Consider the following 26,041-nt stretch of genomic DNA (forward strand, 5'->3'; position numbering starts at 1 on the left):
GCCATTTCATATTGTACACCTACTGTTTCCAAACTCTTTACCAATTTTTACCAACTCAACAGGGCCATTCATCTATCCATCTTGTGACCAGTGATCTTTCTGTGAGTAATTTTACATGCAGTCCCAACAGCAGTTCTATCACTGGCCATCATTGCCAGATAAGTTGGAATATTTAAACTTTATATGACTTGGTATTATCTTCATTCTTTGTTCTTGCAGCCGGATCCTGCTGGGAGAGATTTTGCAATCCAACCATTGCTGGAGCACTGTGAAAATTCCCACATGAGTATTTGGCTGGGCATTGTATATGCATATAAAGGGCTTCTTATGGTATGAGTGCACTGTTTATATTTCAGAGAAGTTTTTGATGAATCACATGTATTTTTCAAATTGTACAACTTTGCATTTTCTTTCATATTCTCACTATGTTTGATCATGTGCTCAATTTGTTCCCGAGCATCCAAGCCATGTCCTTAATTCTAATCCCCTTTCAGGATGTTTAGTCAGGTTCAACCCACCAGTTTACAGGTTCTGTATTCTAGCTCAATCCAGTGCACTGGCAGCTCTGACCTCACCCAGCATTTGTGGGAAGACATTCTATTTGCATTAGGCCAGAACATCTGCACTGCCAAGAGTGCATCTCAAGTGTCTGCCATGCCCAAGGGGTCAGAAGATTTGGTGACTCACACCTGTGTAAGGATTTTGATTCAATTTTTCTTTTAATTGACCAATGTCTTTACATGTCCAAGCATGAGATGTACCCACATTGACACAGATACTTGCCAGTCCCAAGTCAACAAGGTGATTGTCCATTGACCCCACGTACTCCAGCAATAGTGGGGATTCCAACCCACATCTTCCTGTGGCCTACATTGCTTACAATGACCATATTCAGCCATAACAATATTCTAAATATCAAGCACTTCCTCCAGTGCCTATATTTTGTTTTATGTCATATCTTTAACCAAGTAACAATTGCTATTAGTTTGCCATTATCGAAATAGTTGGAAAGTGTAACAAATCGAGAGGCCAGGAGGTACGTAGCAACAATCTAGCTTTATCAATACTCATTTGTTAAATATCCCTTCATTATTTGTTTTGTTATTAGTGGGTGAGCATTTACTGTATCAACATAATAGTCCTTCATTTTATTTTAGCACAAGTGTTAATGCAGCGAGTTTAAATGGATTCTCTTAGATTAAGGAATTAAACATTTACCTGCTCAAATTGCAAACAGTGTTTTAACTGTTTTTTTTCTATTTTTCAGTTGTTTGGATGTTTTCTTGCTTGGGAAACTCGGAATGTGAGCATCCCAGCCTTGAATGACAGCAAGTACATTGGAATGAGTGTATATAACGTAGGAATCATGTGCATAATAGGTGCTGCTGTTTCATTCCTAACTCGAGACCAACCAAATGTCCAGTTCTGTATTGTTGCTCTAGTGATCATTTTCTGCAGCACCATCACTCTCTGCCTGGTTTTTGTGCCAAAGGTATGTAGAATGAGAAGTTATCAATAAAGTAATTTAATGTAATGTAATACTTCATAATTAACATGCTATGGTATTAATGCACTTTTTAAACTCCCCAAATACATTTCAGGGCTGATCTTTTGATGGTGAGGAACCTCACCTGCTATGCCACATATATCAGGAAATCGCTGGTGCACTGGCTGTGATTTCCTCACTAGTGAAAGGGCACTGGGTGAGATTCAGTACCAACACTGACAGAGACTTGAATAGATAGTTAGATAGAATATTAATTGGGTAGACTGACAATTTCAGAGCTGCACTCGTCAGCATATCTACTTTCTGAAAGGTGATTTCCACCATGAAACAGTTGAGGAACCAGGCTGAAGGGCTGAAATCAATAGTGTAGGAGAACATCAAGGCAAAACAAGTGAAAGAGAAGGATATGACAACAATTTTCCAATAATCAGATCTTTTCTCCTAACTCAAAGGTAACACTAAGCCATTTAAAATACAATGGTTAATATCTTGCTTAAAACCAATGAACAAAAGATTCTCATGTAAACTAAAGTTGCACTAATTTCTAGGGTTTTTAATCTCCAGTGCAAGGCACAATTAAATGTGAGAGAAAATCTGAATGCAGCATTTGGTTTTGGTCTTTCTAACTCAGTTGTCCCAAATATTGAATCTGTGCTCTGGTAAAGAGTTTTCTATAATCTTTACAAGAACAGTGGCATAGGTTTTGCTGTCCGGCACAAGGACTGTGCTCATTGCTGGCTTCTAAGATTTAGCGGGCCCCTTTCCTGTCAATTTTAATGCGACTTTCAATCTGGTGTCATCTACAGGAGATCTGTAGCATTAAAACAGTGATGGCATCAAGCAGGCTGAGCAGCCAATCAGTTTGGAGAATTCTCAAAGACAGCAAAACAGAAAGTAAAAAGCAGGATAATAATTCAATTTTTAATCACTCCATAGAAAGTGAAATAAAGGTTGGAACACACACACACACACATGGATTACAGTAGGTACTCAAATATAGTATTTAAAGAATATATTATTTTAAAAATCAAGGAATTTTTGTCATGGCATGGAGTGAATAACATTTCACACTTCTAAAATAAATCTTACAACCAAAGAGAGTATTCAGTGGTAATTATAAGTTAGTGTGCCATTAAAAACTAAGTTACACCTCTTCTAACAACATTTAACATTTTTAATGGCATTTACAGTAGGCAAAGTGTACGAAAAGTTGAAGTTCATATCAAATCACTTTTTTTTGCATACATAAAGACTGCACCGTGTGGAGACAAAGGGTATCCCTGACAACCACTTCTGGATTTTCACTTTTAACTGGAAGTGTGTGGAGGACAGAAGTTTATTTCTATTCATTCTTTGGATGTGGGCATCATGGGCTAGGCCAGCATTTATTGACGGCAGCTGTCCAAGAAGGCAGCTCACTATCACCTCCACAAGGACAATTAGGGATGGGCAATGAATACTGGCTTATCCAGTTATGCGCACATCCAAAAATGATTTTTTAAAAAATCTAGCCTCTACATATTTTCAGCTAAGAATGGAAATCTGGAAGTGGTTGTCAGGGATACTGTGTTCGTCCACAGTATATACTGTGACAGTCTTTGTAGATGCAATCAACATTTCAGGCTGATATCATGTTATTTTATTATGTTACACACACACAAATGAAAAGCCACAGAGCATTTTTTCAATGCCAAACAAGAAAATAAGAGGAAATAGAACTAACAGTGAGTAAAATGGGACCAAGAAAAATCTTCGGAAGGCTTTTCAAGGTGAAAGAACGGGACAAAGTGAATAGATATGAAGAGGGAATTGGAAAGAGCAGATGGATAGAGACTGTAAGAGCATTCATCAGTGGTGAAGCTGTCAGAACAGGAACTCTGATATAATCCGATGTCAGAAGAGTAGAAGGCAGAAAAATGTGGCTGAAGTACACAACTCAGATGAAGTATTATGAGGCCATAGAGAATCTGAAAATAATGATGAGCATTCTAAATTCAACAGGGCTTGGGGAGCCAGTGGAGCTTAGGAACGATGAACTTCTAGTTATGTAGAACATTGTTCAAAAGAATATTTGAATGCTTAAAGTTTGGATACGTAGGGATTTATGGAGCGTGGAAGCAGAGAGAGTGGTAGAGAACTGAATTCCCAGAGTGTTGAAAACAGAGATAAAGATATTGTTAGGGATGAGAAAGTAGGATCTGGCATAGATTTGGACAAGAAGCCAAGCTCAGAGTTAAACAGAATTACTACTCCTTTTTATTAAAGTCCTAACCTGCTTCATGAGGGTGAAACTGGGCACAGAGCAGTGGTTGGAGAATCAATATGTCATTAAAAGTTGAATGCAAGTATGATCAAGGTGGTAAAATCAAAGAGTTGCAATTACATGGCACATTTCACCTCTTTAGTATGTCCCAATAAAATTCACAAGCAAGCACATTCTTTTGAAGTGTAGCCAATTTGTGCAAAGCAATGTCCCAACAAACAGCAATTAGCAGATAATCTATTTTAATGTTGTTAACCAAGAGATAAATATTGGCCAGGATACCAAGCAGAACACTCTTGCTGTTCTTCAAAACAGATGCATAGAATCCTTTATGCCCACCAGAGAGGGAATTCAGGGCTTTGGTTTAACATCTGATCTAAAACATCTGGAAATGCAATATTAACTCAGCCTGAATTTTGTATTCAAGTTTCTGGAATGGGACTCCATAACCTTACCAACTGAGCCATGGTCAAAAATTTTTGAAGGGCTCAAGAAATAAAAAAGTGGAGGGTTTTGTTCTAAGGGTCAGTCACATCATACTGTAACTTTGGTGAGAGATTGGAAGATATCACAGCAAATGACACAAATGATTGAAAATATTCAACCATTTCCCTGGAGTTTCAACAGGTCTCCCATCATTGTTACCAGAGGAGATGGATGGTAGCTCAGCTGAACTTCAGGGTTGAGGAATTTGGGGTGAGTGTTGGGCCAGATCAGCATAGACATTGAACTTCCTGGTTTGGCTGAGGAGGTTAATTGAGTTGGGACCACTGTTTTGGAGGAAGGTGAAATCAGACAGAATGATAGTCAAAATAGGGAGATGTGGGAGTTAGATTTACTGCTACATTTCCCGCTCAAGCGCAGAACCCATACTCCCAGTCCCATTGACATTTACATACAATAGGGCCTGTATAACCTCACAAGCCCACCACGTATAAACACCAGCAGAGGGTGAGGTGCAAATCCAGATATATCTTCCGTACATCCTTCTTACTGCCGTTGCTGGGATTTCCTAGAAAAAGCTGGATAGCCCACAGTAGCAGTAGTGATAGCTCAAATTTCTTGTTGTGAGATATGCTTAGTATTGCTGGCCTAATCAAAGCTCATGCAACAAGAGAGGGCTTTGAGCACTGTTGATAGATATCCAAGCCAGAGATGCATTTGGAGTGCCCACCATGCTACAATGTGAAGAAATTGAGTATGAATGACCATTAAGGAACCTGCTCTGACCCTGGAATGTCCACAAGTGTCAGTCACAAAGGTACCTGACAGACACAATCATCACTAGATTGATAGCATTTGGGGCCAAAGCTGCAATAGTTTAGTGCTGACCTCTATCCCATGCTTCGTTGGGTATTGCTGTCTGCTGTGAAATTACCTTACTTTGTATTTTCATATTTACAATCAACAAAAAATTTATTCATCTGAGACAGTCGTTATAAATTAAGCTTACGTTCTGCGTAGCTGTGTAAATAACATGAATGAAAAGTGAGCCTAAAGATATGCACATATCCAAAAACAGTGGGTTTTCACACCCCAACTGTTGTGATTAAAAACTACATCATTAGGCATATCTGAACCGACCAAAAGCTGGATCCCAGTCAAGACTCAATATCCAATATTTGCAGTCCCCACCTTCAACTCCAACCCTTTACTCAACAACCTTCAAAGGAGCAATCAGAGACTCCACCCCAGAAGGTATATTGTTATGTGGAATCTTGTATAACTGGGTACTGACCAGGCAGGAGTACCCCTGAACAGCATTAGATTTTTTTAAAGCCCTTTGATTTAGTGTATTGCACTAAACTGTCCCTTTCTGGAACTCTCCCTACAGCTGATTACATTAAGAACAAATCCAGATGCAGCCACTCAGAACAGACGATTACAATTTACCCAGAATCAGAAGAAAGAAGACTCGAAAACCTCGACCTCTGTAACAAGCGTGAACCAGGCAAATACATCTCGACTAGAGGGCTTTCAGACTGATAACCATCGCCTGCGAATGAAAATCACAGAGGTGCTCACTTTGCTTTCAATCATGTCTGTTATATATTCTCTTCTCCTTCCATGGATAATGTAAACAGGTTCAAACAAAGACAGCTGTGAAGTTCTCGTGAATATGCTTAGGAAGAACGATTTTTTGAAAATTCAAAAGAAAATGATTATCATTTCTGCAGAGAAGTATGAGGATTAGCAGCTACATCAAAGCAGAGAGTGGGTACCCAGATGCCAGTCAATATTAATTCCTTAGCTTTTTTTTAAATAGACTCAGCAAATAGATAGTTCCCAATGAAGGTACAAACCAGAACTTCACATATTCTGAAAATTAATAAATCCTTTGACAGATGGAAGGGCTCTATTCATTTTCTGTGATTGTTTATTGTTCTTTTCTACCTTTATTTTTCTTGCTGTTAGCCAGTATACTGATCATGATGAATAAGAGCATGTGTATGGCCATCTCACACTGCAGTGATATACTTATTTAATATATGTAATATAGTACAGGCATGTTTCTTACCATTCTAAACTGTCAGAATGCAAATACTTTGGCCTGATTTTTTGCAATGACAGAGAAGGTCTTCAGCTTCGCCAAAATGCCACTCAAGCCCCAATACCGGAAGTCCCACCCTGAACCCGCATCCACCATTTTCACCAGGGGTAGGTTGTAGTTTGCAAATATTCATCTCACCTGATGAAGGAGCAGCGCTCTGAATGCTCATGGTTCCAAATAAACTTGTTGGACTTGAACCTGATGCTGTGAGACTTCTTACTGTGCCCACCCCAGTCCAATGTTGGCATCTCCACATTGTGGTTCATGGAGGCAGCTGCATGTTAGAAAATGCAGCTGCCTTCAAACAGATCTAATTTTCATTAGTGGGACGTCCAACACACGATTTGTGAGCTTTTACAGTTCAAGAAAAGATCTAAACTTACTGGAGTTCTTTGGAGAAGTAGGGTACCCTTTTAGAGGTATGGTGCACTTTTGCATAGGTCCCGGGACATCTTTGGGAGAGGTCAAGTGCCCTTTGGTATTGTTAAAAATAGATAGGGATGCATGTAAAAAGTGGATAAACTCATTGGAACTATCAAGCTGTCAAAGGATATAAATCCACTGAGAAATCAAGTTGTCAAAGCATTTAACTCTCCTGGCATTTAAATTTTTTAAAAACCTGCAGTTTAAAAAAAATGCTTGCTATCATTCTGTCATCATAGGACTGAGAGTTATCATTATAGGATTTGTGCTGCAAGAATGATTCCACAAACTATCATTATGATAGTGGGTGCCTGTCAGTTGACAAGTGGTTTTGAATGGTTGTAAAGCCTTTGATGTGGGGCTATAAATACAAATGCTTGTATTGTAAGGGATTAAATAGTTGAAGGAATTTAAATATAGCAAATTGATTTTTTTAATCAAGTTTTTTTAATTGTGAAGTCATCAGTACTTACCACTTTATTTCATCTCAACATGGATCCTGAGGTGTGCCAATGATAGAGGCTGGATGAGCTGGCATAGAGAATGTAAAGGGAAAGAGTAAGGGTGGTGGGTCATGGATTGACATGAGTTCATACTAAGTTGGTAAAGGGGCCTTAAAAGTGTCATCGAGTGGGTAGAGGGACATAGGTTGCTGTGCAGGGTATGAGGGTCCATGGGGAGTGGGTGAGGGGCATAAAGTATCATGGACTGGGCATGGGGAACGTGAGGGGGTTTGATGGATTAGAGCAAGAGGACTGTATTTTGTTTTCTTGATATTTTTATCAGCTGGGACAGAATGCTGGTGCACTGAGGTCAGCCTTTCACACAGCTCACCTTCACATTTGGCAACCCCCTTTGGCAGCTTCCACACTGTTTCTAGGGACAGTGGATCCAGTTAACACCCTGCCCCTACTGCTGCCCCACCCCCTGGCAATGGAACAAAAATCGAACTATCCTGCGGCATTTTCTCCCAAATCGGGTTTGCAGAGTGGGGAATTTTCACTCAGGATTTAAAATTCAGGCCTCTGTTTACATGGAATACATGTTAATGATAACCGAGACAATTCTTCAAGGGTAAATTTTCTTCACGCACTGATTGTTTGCCAATGTATGCTCTGATAGATTTATGTTTACTGGAGATTGTCCAGTGAATGTGACAATTTAATTTCTACTGGGCCATCCTAATTAATTGACTTTGACTACATTACGGGACAGGATGAAAGCTGAGTGTAGAATTCATGAATCTGCGATGAACTCCAAGAAATGGAAAATTCCAACTCTTATCTACGACTTGGACGCAGTACAAATTGCAATTAAATTCCTTGAAGCATCTGATGCTTTGAATCCTTTCTTTGCTCAGAGCTTAGGAAAGGTCGCAACAATTCACATTGGCATAATTGAATTTAAACTGTGCTCACTGAAGGTGTGCCGTTTCCCTTTACAGCTTGACAAAGAGCTTGAGGAGGTTACCATGCAGCTACAGGACACGCCTGAAAAGACGCAATATATTAAACAAAACCACATTCAAGAGCTCAATAACATCCTGAACATACGGAACTTCACAGATGGAAATGGTAAGAGCAGCTGTCTGTAAAACCCTCAGAAGATTCAGCAACACTTCAAAGAAGACACAGCTAGTGGGCTTTTTGACATTGTTTAATAATTTTAAGATGTATAGCAGTGAACTGTTGGTGTTAATTTAAATCATGTTTGGTGCAAATTATAATATTTTAATATATTTGTCCTGAAAGGCTCCTCAGTGCATTCAACAATTTACACATCAGCTTGTGTAGCTTTGGATCGCTTATCTGAAAGATCGCAGTCCAGCCTAGATTGTGTATTTATTTCTTCCTTGGCTGCACTCTGGGTCTGGTAACTGTCTGATATTACTAGACAGCAAATGGAACATGAGATCCCCAAAACAGGACTGAAGAAAGCCCAGTAGATTAGATTTTTCTGGGTGACTAGCTTGTAATAGTGTTCCATTTCAGAGGGGATTACATTGAGATACCTGTTCATGACAAGTAGAGGTCACCGAGGTTTTTATAAATCTGAATTACGTGAAATAACTGGTAAAATATTCAGACGATGCAGGAAAAGAGCAAATGCATATTAGACCAGATCTTCAAATACATTTGCTTTTTTTTATTTTGGGAAACACAAACACGTATTGACTTAGGAAATTAGTTAACTTTCTTAATACTTTAAAGTCTGTCTTGCTGTCAGTTTAGTTGTCATTCTTTAGCTATTTTAAAATAGAATTTGATGGGCCCTGTGCATCATTGGGGAAGACCAAGTGCTCTCGCTGCTCACCCCTTCCTCAGTGCTCAGCAACTCACCTGTGAGATCACTTGTGATTGTTTCTGTGCTGATGTTTGCACGGGTAAACTCCAGGATAAAGTTGATGAGAATATTTTGGCAGGTGTAAATCTGGAAATGATGGGCAATCATTGAAGTGACTGGTTGCTTCCTCCATTATAGCTTCTATGATGCGAGGGACAGAACATAGGTACGGGAGTAGGCCATATAGCCCCTTGAGCTTGTTCCATCATTGAGTTAAATCATGGCTGATCGGTTTCTTATCTCTGTCTACCCAACGTTGTTCTGTAAGCGTTAATATGTTCACCTAGCAAGGAAAATCTACCAATCTCAGTCTTGAAATTTTCAGTTGATCTAGTCTCAACAGCTTTTTGAGGGAGAGATCGCCAGTTCCATTACCCTTTGTGTGAAAGACAGCTTTCTGACATTATCCCTGAATGGCCCAGTGAAGATTTTAAGTTTATGCCTCTTGTTTTATACTCCTTTCCCTCCACCTCAAGGAAGTATTTTCCCGCTACTTGCTCTATCAAATCCATTTATCATCTTAAGCATCTCAATTAGATGACAGCTTACTGTTCTATTTTTGAGAAAGTGTAAGCCTAGTCTAGACCTTTTCATTTATCTTTTTTGTCTTGCTATCATTCTGATGAATCTACGCTGCACACCTTCAAAGGCCTGTCTGTTCTTCCTCAGGCTTGGTGCCCAGTACACCAGGTGAAATTTACCAGAAGTTCTGCACATCTGTAACAAAACTTTTACCCCTTTGATTTTAAGCACTCTTGAAATGAAGACCAAGTTTTCATTTGCATTTTAAGGTGTTTAGTAGATTTGTAATCAGTGACATTTGCCCTTAAATTAATGAGTAAGTGAAAGAACATTGCAATATTTTATTAATGGGTAGGAGGTGGAACTACATATAATGATCACTGGTTAACCTTTACCTGTGTCGTCTTCCCAGTTCACTCGGTATTGGAATGGTGTTGGTTATGGAATGTGTTTGTTAAGGAAGCCTTATTAGAATCACCGAATCCCTACAGTGCAGAAAGAGGCCATTCAGCCCATCGAACTTGCCCATCCAAAATGAATGACCACAATCTTTGATCTCACCCAAGAAGCATGGCCTGACCCAATTCTCACTCCCTACCCAACTTGACCCCTTACCCCTCTGATATCCAGCTCACTATGTCCAACTCCCTCCCCCAACCCCTTTCACATGTGCTGACTTCCCACACCCCCCATGCCTCCTGATGTTCGAACCCCCTATCCTCAGATGTCCACCCTGCCGCTCCTCCACCCCCGCATGTCTGACCACCCCCATGTCAGACCCGCACCCCCATGTCTAACCACCTCTCCCCACTCATATCCACTTACCTGAGACACTTACGTTCTCCCTACCTTTCTATTTTCAATGGGACCTTTGAACTCACCTGCTTTATGGTAGCTAGTGGGGCATGTCCTCCTTCACCCTGCTTCTTTTGGTCTTCAATGTTGGAGCCGGGGACGTGCTGCACTGCCTGAATCTCACTGGGGCTCAGTCACGAAGGTCAGGCGAGACAGGTACTTAAGAAATTTAGTGCAAATAAGTGGGTACAGAGTGGCAGTCTGATGCTAATAGCCCATTAAGTTTTGAAATGCACCTATTGTGAATTCATCACATTAAAAATAAATTTAGAGCACTTTACAGTAAGGTGGAAGGTGTATGGCGTCCTGGGGAAAGGAGAGAGGAATGGAGAGGTTAGGGGTGGAATTTTGCAGCCCCTTCCACATCACGATTGTCTAAGTTAATGGACCTTTGGCTAGCCCACTGCATCCCCTATAGCAAGTTCTGCCATGGCGAGGCCTAGGATTTGGAACATAGGCATCGTTATAAAATGAGGGTTGGGGGAGATTTATGAGGCAAGATTGGGATGGGTGACAAACGATTGGCCATCAGTAATGGAGCAAAGCAAGTTTGATATTACAGGAGCCTACTGGGACACAAACAAGTCGGTGATCATTAAGGTAGCAGGAAAGATTCACAAATAAGGATGAGAAATTTGAAATCAAAATACTGATGCATGGGGATGAAGTTGAGTTTGAAGAGGACAGGAATAATGGAAGTGCAGGATTTTAGTACAGCCATATAAGATATTTCCATGTATATAATAGTAAACAGATACATCCAGAACATGACTTCAAATTTTGCTCTGAAAATAGAGGAAAGGCACATGTCGAACCCAATAGGGGACAGAGTTCGGATTGATATCAACATATAGAATGGATTGCTGGATTTAATATTTTCTACTGCCCCAAGGCTACAGATATTATTAGATTGTGCCTTAAGTACCTGCCCAATGTAGCAGTCGGGAAGGTCAAATCGTTTTAAAATTTGGGTCTTATGAACGTTTTTCTGGCCAGTTGCAGACACCAAATGGGAACACTGCACAAATTGCCAGTTTCATGTGGCAGAAAAACAGCTGGTTGTAGTGCACAGCTGGCCAGCAAGTAAGGCTGCTGGCAGGGTGATTGCAAGCAGATACCTGAAGATGGATAATTTCTATGACTCCTGAAAGAACCTGGTTTCAAAAATCATTGATAAATGCACTGACCATCAGCAGTTCTGAAACCTGTCTGACAACATTGTATGTCTGTGACTGGCTATTGCTCCCCACTATGCTCCATTCTCATCTCTGTACTCATATCAGCCTTTTTACATTGTTACCTTGTTACCTCTGTGGTTTTGGAATTTTAACTACCTTGGATATAAATGGCTCTGCTTAACAAGAGGCAGCTATAAATTGCATAAACTTTCATCAAAACCTTTTTCATTGCAATCTCCTTAACAAATAAACAATTGCAATTCCTTGGGAAACATTCTTCTGTCATAACTTTGGTGGAAGACCAGTGCTTGCTGAACTGTGGAACAGGAAATTCTCAGCATTTGAATCTTCCACTCCATAACTATTATTGCTAATGTGTTTGCCGCTTCACTCAGACTCAGTGTAAATTATTTAGAAGCTTCATAACTACTTATTCCCATTTATATTAATTAATTCAATGCCAGTATATAAGCATCTCATTCTTCACTCTGCTCCAATGAATTCATTCTAAAAACATTCAGCAGTTATTTGACAACCTATTATTAAATATTGTTTAAGATATCTGTCTGAGAACTGAGCTCATTTTCTTGTTTACAACTTCAAATGAGTTCCCTGAGCAGTGTGATTGTGAGGTTGCTGGTCTATCCTGTGCATAAGGTACTGGTGATGGCCTAGTACATTCACACAACACTGAACAGCTTTTAAATGATACAGTGTGCACTGTTTTTTATTTGTAATAATCACAAATTTTGTTACAAAATTGATGCATGAATAATAAATAAGGATGAAAATATGACAGTAATGAATACTTATCTTAAATAACTAGTTTTGGGAAGGCAGATCGCGCATTGCACTATCATAAGAAATGCTTTAGCATTTGATTGGCGTTATTTCAGATTATCATGCCATTGGATCAAGACTATGGTGTGCCTCTATGTTGTCAGACAGTTTGTTTAACATCCAGTCTTGGATGAACTGCAATTTCTTTCTGCCAAACTTTCAGAAGACCAAAGCTTTTGATCCCTGTCACAATCTACATACACTTGTCATCGATTCCTTCCCCTTTTCCATTTACTGTGTCAGGCTGTACCAGATGGTTTGTAAATACAGCTATCTATTCAACTCGTGAGCTAAGCTTCTGATCCTCTTCACTCTTGATTACGAAAGCTGTACCATTGTCCTCATGCAATGAATTTATCTATTGTAATTTCATGAAAATATCATGGCGGTCCCTAATACAGATATAGCAGTAAAGGCCCTAATTTTACTTTTCTAACTGGAATTTTATATGTTTTCATTATTTGAGAGATCAAGCTACTTTTAACTTTATTTGATGCTACTGGACCTCTTGTGATGTTGTTCATGATCAGTCAAAGAATAAGCTGTTTTAATATGGAGAGGTAAATTACTTTTTTCTCAAAGGCATATCTGTGATTCTTCAAGAAATTAAGTACTATTTATAGTAAATAAGAAATCTAAAGACTAGTTAATAGTTATATTTACATATGTCATGGAGTCTAATATCTGTTTCAGGTATCTGGGAAAGTTACCTTAAAGATGACCAATGCAACATCAAGTTGCACATCTCCTGGGTGTGCTTTTGATGTTGGTCCCCAAAGTTGGTTCTCAGTGCAACAGTTCCACATCCATAAAATGGATGCAACATTATTTAATTCCTATTCTTGTATAAATGCAAGAATTATTATTGAACTGTGGATGGCATCACGCCCGAACAACCAGGAGTGGAAGTAAACATATATACTACACCACCTCCCCTCCCCTGCTCCACAATCCTATCAAATAACTAAAGGATGCTAAGGTCAATTATACATCCCGTATCCCATTATTAGAAATGAGATCAGCTAAATTAAAACAGATTGAAGGTAGAACCTGGAACCTTTATGATCTCTACAGTTCAGCTACTTGTTGCTTTAACCAATTAATTCATCGATGTTATTTAAGTGAAAGGGCCAAGGTAGCAGTGTGCAACAAGTGACCAATGAAAGCTCCTGCAAACATGCTGTTAATATAATCACAAGAAAATTTGGGAGCAACTTCAGGGTTTAAAATTCTGATGCACCCATTTGGATGCACTTTGGAATATGTATAGCAAATTTGTGGGCAGTACGTAGGAGTTTTTAACCCCTTGACATAAGATATGCGATTGGTGCCAGGAGACTGAAGAATTTCAAGTGTTGCACTTGCAAAAAGGGGATTGGCAGATTCTCAGCAGCAGATGTTAGGCCAGTCAGCCTAACAGTGGTGGAGAAACTTTTAGAGACAATAATCCATCACAGGATGATGGGCACTTCAAAAATGTATTAATAAATGAAAGTCAGCACGAATTTGTTAAATACAAATTATGCTTGACTAACTTGATTGCACTCTTTGATGAAGTAATGGTAAGGGTTGATAAAGATTGTGCTGCATGTTTATGGTCTTTCAAAGGGAAGATGAAATATCACATAGTAGACTTGATAGAAAAATTGAAACCGGTGGGTTTAAAGTGGCTACGTGGATATGAAAATAGGTAAAGGGATAGGAAGTAGAGAGCAGTGACGAATGATTATTTATCAGACTGGAGTGAAGTGTGCAGTGGTATGCACCCAGTGGCTGGTGTGACCACTGCTTATATTGGTACAGATTAATGTGGCCATGCATGCAGAGCATAATTTCAAAGTTTGCATATGTCATGAAACTCAGAAATGTAGTAAACAATGAGAAGAAGATTGTAACAGACTTCAGGAGGACATAGACAGGTGATATGGGTAGACATGACAAATGAAATTCAATTCAAGTGCATCAATGGTGGCACAGTGGTTAGCACTGCGGCCTCACAGCACCAGGGACCCGGGTTCAATTCTGGCCTCAGGTGGAGTTTGCACGTTCTCCCCGTGTCTGTGTGGATTCCCCCCGGGTGCTCCAGTTTCCTCCCACACTCCAGAGACGTGCCGGTTAGGTGGATTGGCCATGCTAAATTGACCATTGGTCTGAGGGGGATTAGTAGGGTAAATACATAGGGTTACAAGCATAGGGCTTGGGTGGGATTGTTGTCAGTGCCGACTTGATAGGTCGCATGGCCTCTTTCTGCACTGATTCTATTCAGAGAAATGTGAAGTTATTTGTTTTGGTCAGAAGAATGAGGAGAGACAATATAAACGAAATGGTATAATTTTAATAGGGTTACAGGAACAGGGACACTTGTGAGTCTTACAAAAATCAGGAATGTGCTGTGCAGCAGCCAAACTGGCCACATACAAGCAAAAAAGAAAAAAAAACAGGGAAAAAAATAACAGTTCGGGCCAGTATTCTTATTTCCTTGTTTTACTGTTTTTTTCCTTCTGGGCAGTGCTCCTTTTAAGATGCATGCATGACAATCTTAAAGGGACTATGCAGCACAACAAACCATTATGCACATCAAAGGGAAATTGGAGGGAACATTGCTTGGGAGCTTGTGTAGAGATCTTGTATAGAGATCTTTGTAGGCAGCAGGACAAATTGAGAGGCAGTTAAAAAGGTATAAGGAATCCTTTGCTTTTTAAATAGAAGCGTAACAAATAGAAGCATAGAATACAAACAGAAGAAAGTTACACTAAGCCTTTACAAAACAGACCCCAGCTGGAGTATTGAGGCCTATTCCGGGTACTGCACTTTAGAAAGGACATCAAGGCTTTGGCAAGGTTGCAGAGGAGATTTAACTGAATGGCAGAGAAATGAAAGACTTTTGTTACAGAGAGGAGCTGATGTGGTTCTCCTTTGAGCAAAGAACGTCAGAGGCAGATTTGACAGACCATTCAAAATCATGAAGGGTTTTGATAAGAGTAAAATTGTTCCGAGTGGAAGCTTAGTAACCAAACGGTAAAGTAATTGGCAAAAGAACCACACGCAACATGAAGAAAAAAATGTTTACACAGCAAGTTATCATGATCGAGAATACAGTGCCTGAAAGGGTGGTGGAAATGGATTCAATAATAATTTTCAAAAAGGAATGGGATGAATACTTGAAGTGGAAAAATTGCAGGGCTATGGGGAAAGAGCAGGGGAGTAGTGTTAATTATAGCGCTCTTTCAAACATTTGCCCAAATTGGTTTCCTACTCTGTTGTCCTTCTATGTTTCCATTACACTGATGCAGTTATTTATAATTTATTCTGATTTGCATTCAGTAACATGTGGGGATGGAGTCCTGCAGAGTGTAAAATTCACATTATCACATTTCTTTATAGATAGTGACAAGCCTCTAATGAAAAACCAGCATGATTCGCGGTCACAGGTGCCTTGGGGCACCACTCTGGAGCCTTCCAGAACAAACAAAGATGTCATAGAAGATATCAACTCTCCAGAACAGTATGTATTGTAACATGCATTTTTTATTTCAAAATTCAGAAGCAATTGCTATTATTGTATTTCATGTTCAAATCAAGACACTGGCCAAAGTTTTCCGACTGTTCACAGCAACGGGATCTTCTGGTCCTACCGACAAAGCGCACACTGCTAGTTTCCTGACAGCATGGGGTGGAATCAATGGGAAATCCCATTGACAGAGGTAGGGCCAGAAGATCTCGCCGCCGGCCAACAGCATGCCACCTCCCACCGCAAGAACCACACCGTGGGGATGCCAGAAAATCCCAAAAATCTCCCCAAAGATACTTTTTGTCAATTTTTCCAAGTAATTTGGCTTATAATTTATTCATATCATAAGTTTTTCAATATGTCCCCAACTGCAAATATATCTTAATGTTGTGACATTTAGCTCAGAATGGTAATCAGCAATCCAACTATTTAATTCCTGAGTTAATCACCGGTGAAGCTATTTGTACTTTGACAATAGCTAGACAAAGATGGTCTCGCTTTTCAGTATTGTTATCCAAGTCACCGAAGAAACAGATCAAACCTCACATTCATTAGCAGAGATATCAGCTTGGATAATGAGTATCAATTGTTTCAATGTTAAGGAACTGTTCCATTTCAATATCATCCACTAGATGATCTACATACTGATAACCTCGTGATCCCCTATCAGAGCAGCTTTTTCTCTGCCGCTGTGACAGGGAATGACAGCGATGTGCATGGCCTCAACTTGAGATTCTCCAGTGTAGACTGGTTCATATGCTTCACCAGTGTCGCATAGAAAAAGAAGTAGATACTTTTGATAACCCTACCCTGAGACTTTAATCCGCTGAATACTGGTGTGTTTTCCTTAATTAGGGTAGCCTTGGTGAAAAGTTTATTTTGCAGCAAATGCTGCAATGTGTGGTAGAAAATGAGAATAAAACCATTGCATCAGCAACTTGATGCTTATCGTAACATTTCTAGTTCAGGTAAAGATTGTTGGAAGCTTGTTGCATGATACATTTTGTGATCGTCATTACTGGTAGTTTATAGTTGTCATTGACATTGCTACAGGCAAGAGGTTTTTTGGTAGAACCATGCCCAGTTTGTGGCCAAATCTACATACAAACAAATATTACACAACATCTTGTAGAAAATACCAATTTCATTGTTGTACACATTCTGAAACTGGCTTCCTGCTTCGATTATCTTGATCTGTTTTGTCTGAAAATGTCCAAGGTTTTTCCAAAGAAACCTACAATTCCATTATAACAGCATCTGCCTGCCTCTTATGTTCTTTATGAGCTCGAAGTCCAAGGTCCTGCATCTGAAGGCTGTCTGAAAGACACCCAACCTAATTTTGTTTGGACAGACATGTTTGAGGAAAAAGTGAGTGTGCTCCCCTTAGCTCCAGAAAATATTGTGGCCTGCTGCCAATCTGTACTCAATTATCTTGAGATCAGCTTCCCTCACAGACCCAATCTACCAATCGGTTCAGCACAGGAACTGGCCAATTTCCCACCCTCTCGCATCTGGCAGTATTCAAATGTGGCCTCCATCCAAAGTAATAAAAAGTGTGGTGTTATGATCCTATCTGCTGTTAATATAGGACAAGTCAAATACTAGAGTGAAACTTGGCTTGATAGATCCTAACTTACTTTTTAGAAACCATGGAGGAAAGTTACTGAACAAATTATTGGAGGTTGCTAATGAACTTCTAATACAAATAAGAAAATATTTATTAAAACAAGAGGAATGAACTATTTTGCATTAGGTTGGAAAGACTAATACAAATGCAAGAAGATGATTCAAATTTCCATTATTCCTTTACTCCAGCAATATCTTTGCAGACACATAAACCTGTGCAGAGTTACCACTAACTCGCCACAAAGCCTTCTCGCTTAGGACTGGCACAATTGAAAATGGTTTCCTTCTGGTGAATTCCTGAGCATTCACATGATACCGCTCACCTAACTTGTATATCTCCCTGTGACAACTAAAGGACAGTAAGAATTTTAACAACACCAGGTTAAAGTCCAACAGGTTTATTTGGTAGCAAAAGCCACACAAGCTTTCGGAGCTGCAAGCCCCTTCTTCAGGTGAGTGGGAATTCTGTTCACAAACAGAGTTTATAAAGACACAGACTCAATTTACATGAATAATGGTTGGAATGCGAATACTTACAACTAATCAAGTCTTTAAGAAACAAAACAATGGGAGTGGAGAGAGCATCAAGACAGGCTAAAAAGATGTGTATTGTCTCCAGACAAGACAGCCAGTGAAACTCTGCAGGTCCACGCAACTGTGGGCGTTACAAATAGTGTGACATGAACCCGATATCCCGGTTGAGGCCGTCCGCGTGTGTGCGGAACTTGGCTATCAGTTTCTGCTCAGCGACTCTGCGCTGTCGTGTGTCGCGAAGGCCGCCTTGGAGAACGCTTACCCGAATATCAGAGGCCGAATGCCCGTGACCGCTGAAGTGCTCCCCAACAGGAAGAGAACAGTCTTGCCTGGTGATTGTCGAGCGGTGTTCATTCATCCGTTGTCGCAGCGTCTGCATAGTTTCCCCAATGTACCATGCCTCGGGACATCCTTTCTTGCAGCGTATCAGGTAGACAACGTTGGCCGAGTTGCAAGAGTATGTACCGTGTACCTGGTGGATGGTGTTCTCACGTAAGATGATGGCATCTGTGTCGATGATCCGGCACGTCTTGCAGAGGTTGCTGTGGCAGGGTTGTGTGGTGTCTTGGTCACTGTTCTCCTGAAGGCTGGGTAGTTTGCTGCGGACAATAGTCTGTTTAAGGTTGTGCGGTTGTTTGAAGGCAAGAAGTGGGGGTGTGGGGATGGCCTTGGCGAGATGTTCGTCTTCATCAATGACATGTTGAAGGCTCCGGAGGAGATGCCGTAGCTTCTCCGCTCCGGGGAAGTACTGGACAATGAAGGGTACTCTGTCCACTGTGTCCCGTGTTTGTCTTCTGAGGAGGTCGGTGCGGTTTCTCGCTGTGGCGCGTTGGAACTGTTGATCAATGAGTCTAGCGCCATATCCTGTTCTTATGAGGGCACCTTTCAGCGTCTGGAGGTGTCTGTTGCGATCCTCCTCATCCGAGCAGATCCTGTGTATACGGAGGGCTTGTCCGTAGGGGATGGCTTCTTTCACGTGTTTAGGGTGGAAGCTGGAGAAGTGGAGCATCGTGAGGTTATCCGTGGGCTTGCGGTACAGTGAGGTGCTGAGGTGACCGTCCTTAATGGAGATGCGCGTGTCCAAGAATGCAACCGATTCCGGAGAGTAGTCTATGGTGAGCCTGATGGTGGGATGGAACTTGTTGATGTCATCATAGAGTTGTTTCAGTGATTGTTCACCATGAGTCCAAAGGAAGAAAATGTCATCGATGTATCAACTAAAGGACTGCAGGCTAAACCCACCATTTCTTCAACTGCAGAGCAAACAAATGAGTTCCCTAAACTCAGTCTTCCAGTAATACCTTTGCAAACTGATCATTTCACTGAGGCCCAGTTAACTACTGTCCCACTAACCTTAAATCCCTGTCTTTCCAGTCTGACATACACAGAAAAAGCAGGAGCAGAGAGATGTGTATGTGTGCGTGTGTAGGGGGGGGGAGGGGGGGAGAGGGGGAGGTGTTCAGTGTGTCAGTCACTGGATCATTGTCACTAGAAAACAGTTAAGCTTTGCTAACTTCACATTTTGTTTTCAGAATCACTGAACTTTCAACCACTTTTAACCCATCTCTTTAACTTCAGAACTAAGACCTCATTAAAAATGTATGTATATATAAACAAACCCAAAAGACCTGAAACCTTTCAGTCAGAAGCCAATCCAGACTCCCAGGCACCAATGTTTATGACCAAGACCTGAATGAAACTGAAACCATTTCTTAATATATAACACACACAAATATATATGTATACTGAACTTAAAATTATACATGGTTCATAATATGGTAAAGGGCTCAGTCACTCCAAATTCTATTAAGGTTGGAAGTCCAATTCCCCAAAAGAGATTTCAGTTACCGAGGAAACACTGGCAGATGCAAAACAAATCAGAATGTATGCTAAGTGATTTGTGCACCAGTTTTCCAGAACTAGAGGGTAATATACCTTCAGTAGAAAGTAGCAGCTATTCTGTGTGTTGCAGGCTATGTCACTGAAGCTTGCCCCTGTCATGGTGCCATTATCAGGAATAACTGTGCCTTCAATTAAAAACATGTCCTTGTACCAAATTTAATATACAACTCATCAATCATTTGTGGTGATCCACACAGTAAGTTAGAGACATCTGTCTGTGCTGTCCTCCTGATACTGATCCCCTCTTTGTCTCTCTCTCTGCTTCAGTTTTTCTGTCTCCTCTTCTTGCTGAGTGTGGAAAAATACAAAGTAGCACTTTTACCCGCGTGAGCAAGAATCCAATTACCTTCCCTCCTTAGGCCGAGTGGTATTATCGCTAGACTATTAATCCAGAAATTCAGCAAATGTTCTGGGAACCGGGGTTCGAATCCCCTCACGGCAGATGGTGGAATTTGAATTCAATTTTTAAAAAAATCTGGAATTAAGAATCTACTGATGACCATGAAACCATTGTTGATTGTCGGGGAAAAAAACATCTGGTTCACTAATGGAAATCTGCCGTCCTAAACCTGGTTTGGCCTTCATGTGACTCCAGAGCCACAGCAATGTGGTTGACTCTCAACTGCCCTCGGGCAACCGGGAATGGGCAATAAATGCTGGTCAGCCAGCGACGCCCAAGTCCCATAAATGAAAAAAAAGTGGAAACACAGGGGTTTTATCTCTCTTGTATTTGATAATATTGGTGATCTATATCTAGAGGCACCAATCAATGAATAATGAGAGGATCAAGTTAGCAAGTTTCACCACCAAGTTAATGGATAGAATTACTTAAACAGTCTTTACTTTTGTAGCTAATGATGAATTTGCATTTACTAAATTCTAGCAAATGTCCTACAAGTGACGATTAGTAACTTTTTATTCTCTTTTTCAGTATACAGCGCAGACTGTCTTTACAGCTACCAATTCTTCATCATGCCTACCTGCCATCAATAGGTGGAGTTGACGCTAGTTGTGCCAGTCCGTGTGTTAGTCCTAGTGCCAGTCCACGGCACAGACATGTGCAGCCATCATTTCGAGTCATGGTTTCCGGTCTGTAAAGAAGAGGTTTTGTAGCCTGAACTGAAGAGTACTCAGTGTTTGGACTGTGTACTCCACCTAGTTCTCTGCTACGTACACGATGCACGCTCTCCTTACCACAGAGGAATAGGCATTTGAAACAGACACTACTGAGTTCCTGAGCCAGTTTGTGTGGTCTTGGGGAGATGTCCTGAATCTGACCTGTAGCCTTATCTGTGAAGTTTTTGTTTCTGCATAAACTGGATGTACGTTTCCTCCCCAGAAAGAGTGACAGGTTTTCTTAAGGAAGCAGGGACTGAAGTTTTATCAAAACTGCACAATGGTTTTTTAATGTCACAATCATGAAGGGAGAAAATTGAGTTGCTATGCAAAATTTGATACGTAATAATGGTTCACACTTCAAACAAAATCCAGTATATATAAATTTAAATTGTAGCATATAAGCAAATATTGTCACTATTTCTGCACATGAACACACAAAAGAAGCATTCTGTACTAAACCCCTAGGCAAATTTTGATATGGAGAATGAAGCTTTGTAATAAATATGTCCACTGTAGAAATGTGTTTCTATTGTAGAAACTACTGCCTGATTTAGGATGACACATTCTGATAAGTCACAGGGGTCTTTTGAACATGGTAAGTGGACAGTATATAGGTTGGTGTAGAAGTGGTTTTGCTACCAGTCTGATAAAGAGTGAGGTTTGCCAATTCAAAACGTTATGGCTTGTGTCCTAAACCTTTGTTCTGATAAAACTTGGTATCTCTTGCTCACAAGTTGATGATTTCTGGTTGTGGTGTACATTTGTAGTACTACAGACTGAAACTGGTGTCCTGAGTGATACCAGTAGATGTGGAGCTTGTCAGTTCCTGGTTGAACAAAGGAGAACAAGTGATGAGTTTTCTTAGTTCAAATACTGAAAACAAGAGCTAAATGGGTTTGATGTCACTCTCCATCTTTGTTTTCCCATATGCCTATCAGTATCTTTGCTTAGCTAGCTCACTCTATGTTCATATTTATTATATCCTTGGTCAAAATACTACATATGACTAATTGAGAGGTTGTCACATGTAAACAAAATGTTATCATTATTTCCCTCACCTGACTTCAGCAGGCAATCTGCTAAACAAGCAGCCAAGGGAGAGATTATCACATTGTTGTGACAAAGTACACATTTAGGCCGTACAGAAAGATGATGAAACAGAATCTGTTTTGAAGCTAAATTCCAAGGTTTAATGAAAAATATATACCGAGTGCAAGTTGAGTGACAACATAACTTATGACCTTTGCTTATCGTCAACGAGGTATCTGACATGAATGGAAATCTGTCATCCTGACTGACAATCTCCAACTCAAATCATTCAGGTCTTGTTGCCTGATATACAGTGCATATTCTGTCCCCAGAGGGGTACACCTCATTCGCCTACACCACAGAATTTAAGAGCAGGTGAGCAATTGCAAAGGTTTAGGGATTTAAACGTGAGTAGCGGTACTGCTCGTTTTTTACCAGCTAAGATTGTGTCGCCCACCAACACAGAACACTGGTAAGCTTCCAGTTATGTGCCCAGCTTGGACTATCCGTCCGGTTAGGAAATTAGTCTGCTAGATTATCTGGATCCAAGTGTTGAGAAATCCCAATGCCCATGACAAGTATAATCCACTAGGTTCTCTGAGTGAGCTGAACTCACTATCAAGCATTTTGGAGGACTGTGGAACTACCTGGCTCAGGTATTGAATTTCCAAGTTTGTCTCAAGAGAATTGACTTTGTGCCATCTCCCATATCCCATGGGTCACCTTGGAGTCAAATTAGATCTCTCCCGGCTGCTGCCTATGCCCCCTTCAAGGAAGATAGTGCCTAGTTGATCAATGAGACAGCTGACAAGTGTGGGTTTGAGCCCTCATCCGCAGACAACATGTACCAGGGACTCACTTGACTATAATGGAGAAGCATCCAAATGGGACATTGGTGCTTTACTGCTACTGCACCAGTCAACAGTTGTATGTCATAACTTAGATTCTGATTGTGTCCAAAAGGCCCCAACGAAGCTGAGCCAGGTTTGCATTTCTGTCAAGGTTGCACAATCCCATGTTCATCTACGTCAAAGGAGCATGCTCAGTGCACTGATAAACCAGTAATAATAAGCTTTTAATTAACGTTGTGAAGAAATGCTGTTTTCTGGTATTCTGAATGGTAACACTGGCTGTTAATGTATTTCCCTGCCTCCTTAACTCAACACTAACCAGGTTTATTTTTGAAGACAGTTCATCACATGGAAGGAGGACTGACTATTGTATATAATGTATACACAAGTTCTCTGTAGAAATATTATTCTAACATAGCAGGAAAAAACAAAAAAAAAGTATTGGACTTGGAGGTGAGCGTGTGTATCTGTGACTGTCTGTGAATACTGACTGTGTGCAGTTTATTAGGTTTAAACCATGCAGTACATTTCTGTCTTAATGATACAGTAGTTCTTTCCCGTAAGGAAACATTTTTATTTCCTGCCAATATCAAAGACCCACAAAGTAATATAGTTATTTAATGTTTCTGTTCTTTTATACAGCAGCAAAAAAGGGTAAATTTATGGAGAAAGCTGTGCCCCTAATGGCATTTTCCAAATCATATTCGTGCACAAATGCTTTAAACTAGACTGGAACTGCCAGGATAAACTGTAAATGGACAGGAGGTTTCTTGTACCCTTATACTGCATGAATCAATTTTTAATAAATTGTTGCGAATCTGTTTTTATGAATAAAATACAAAAATTCAAGATTCTTGTATTATCATTTTGTGAAATAACCTGAGTTACAGATCTGAGAGAGGTGCATGCTGGGTTCCTGTTGCTTCACATATTGCAGAACTGCTGAAAGACTGCTGTGTACAGAGATTACTTTCACACCATGAGCTCCTTGTAACAATCTTATTCAAACACATCACAGACAAAAAAATAATATTCCCTCCCTCAAAAATGGTTTGTTTCATCCAAAGAGGAATACCATTTAAAAAAAAACATTTATTTGTTTGATATGCTAATAAATCAAAGGATTCTCAATGTTCACCATGGTTTTTACTACATGCTTCAGCCAAGTTTGAGTACACCTGGGGGGGGGGTCAAAGACCTTGCGCCTTAGTCCCATATAGCTGACAAGGCACCAGGAGTGATGGAAGAATGCCAGGTAAGTCAAAACCAGGAATTGAAATCCTGGACCAGGAAGGGTTGGGAATTTGGAAGCTAATGGGGTGGAGGAGGGAAGAGGAAGAGGTACCAGCCCATATTCTTTGAATGTGGCATATGGGAGATTTATTTTTCCAAAATATATCCTGTTGGTAATTGAGAATGCCAAAGTTTTGTTTTCCTGATTAAAGCTGGCACTGGCTGCCTCAGGACAAAGCAGTTTTCAAATACCATGCAGCTTATCTATCACCTGTAGCAGAGAAGATGTGAACACAGGACATTGTTGTTTACCAATGGCAGGTGAGCATATGTGCACACATCCTGCTGGGTATATTGGGATTTAGCACCCTTTTTTGGGACATTAGGTCCGCATAGAAAGTTGATTATAGGACATAAGAAATAGGAGCAGAAGACTATATGGTCCATCAAGCCTGCTCTGCTATTTACTATTTCCATATCCCTTGATTCCCTGAAAGACCAAAAATATGGCCAACTCAGCCGTAAATATATTCAATGACGGCACATCAACAACCCTTGGGTAGAGATTTCCAAAGATTCACAACTCTTTGAATGAAGAAATTTTCACCTCAAAAACAGTCCCTTATCCTAAAACTGTGCCTGTGTTCTCGATTCTCCTGCTAAACGACATCTCAGTATCTATGGTGTCAAACCCCCTTCATAATCTTGTGTGTTTCAGTGAGATCACTACTCTCAATTTTTAAACTCTGGAGAAAATAGGCCCAATTCACTCAGCATCTCATCGATGGGCGGCACTGCTGCCTCACAGCACCAGGGGCCCGGGTTTGATTCCCGACCTGGGTCACTGTCTGTGTGGAGTTGCACATTTCTCCCCGTGTTTGCCTGTGTTTCCTCCGGGTGCTCTGATTTCCTCCCACAGTCCAAAGATACGCAGATTAGGTGGATTGGCCATGCTAAATTGCCCCTTAGGGGGACTAGCTAGGGTAAATGCATGGGGTTATGGTGATAGGGCCTGGGTGAGATTGTGGTCAGTGCAGACTTGATGGAGCTCCTTCTGCACTGTAGGATTCTATGCTGCTTCTCGGACACCCAATCATCACAGTGATCAATCTAGTGAACCTTCACTACTGCTTGCAATGCAAATATATCCTTCCATAAACACGGAAACCAGAATTTCACTTCGTATTCCAGTTGTGGTCTCACCATAACCCTGTACAATTGTGAAAAGACTTCTTAATTCTTGCACTCCAACACCTTTGCAATGCAGGCCAACATGCCATTTACTTTCCTAATTGCTTGTTTTTCCTGCATACTAACTTCTTGTGTGCACACCAGTGCCCCACAAGGCTGTATCCTCAGCCCCTTAATGTGCGGCCAAATTGTGCTTCAATTCCATTTTCAAGTTTGCTGATGACACCACTGTAGTGGGTTGGATCTCAAACAACGACAAGACAGAGTACAGGAAAGAGATAGGGAATTTGCTGAAATGGTGTGATGACAAGAATATCTCTCTCTCTCTCAAAGTCAGTAAAACGAAGGAGCTAGTCATTGACTTCAGGAAGCGCAGTGGAGGACATGCCCCTGTCTACATCAACAGTACTAAAGTGGAGATGGTTGAACAGCTTCAAGTTTCACCAACAATCTGTCCTGGACCCTTCATGCCAATGTTAAAGCTCACCAACACCTCTACTTTCTCAGAATGCTAAGGAAATTTGGCATGTCCACTACAACTCTTACCAATTTTTACAGATGCA

General features: G+C 40.5%; 1 protein-coding gene across 1 annotated transcript in view; it reads left to right on the forward strand.

Annotated features, from left to right (window-relative positions):
- gabbr2 (gamma-aminobutyric acid (GABA) B receptor, 2) overlaps positions 1-21,152 on the forward strand; it is an 895,535-nt gene extending 874,383 nt beyond the window's left edge. Inside the window, 6 exon segments of the mRNA XM_078200470.1 lie at positions 220-330; positions 1,268-1,492; positions 5,605-5,787; positions 8,189-8,318; positions 15,867-15,987; positions 20,987-21,152. Coding sequence (XP_078056596.1) covers positions 220-330; positions 1,268-1,492; positions 5,605-5,787; positions 8,189-8,318; positions 15,867-15,987; positions 20,987-21,152 — 936 coding nt within the window.
- The last annotated feature ends 4,889 nt before the right edge of the window (positions 21,153-26,041 follow it).

Source organism: Mustelus asterias, chromosome 2 (assembly GCF_964213995.1).
Source record: "Mustelus asterias chromosome 2, sMusAst1.hap1.1, whole genome shotgun sequence".
Classification (NCBI taxonomy): Eukaryota; Metazoa; Chordata; class Chondrichthyes; order Carcharhiniformes; family Triakidae; genus Mustelus; species Mustelus asterias.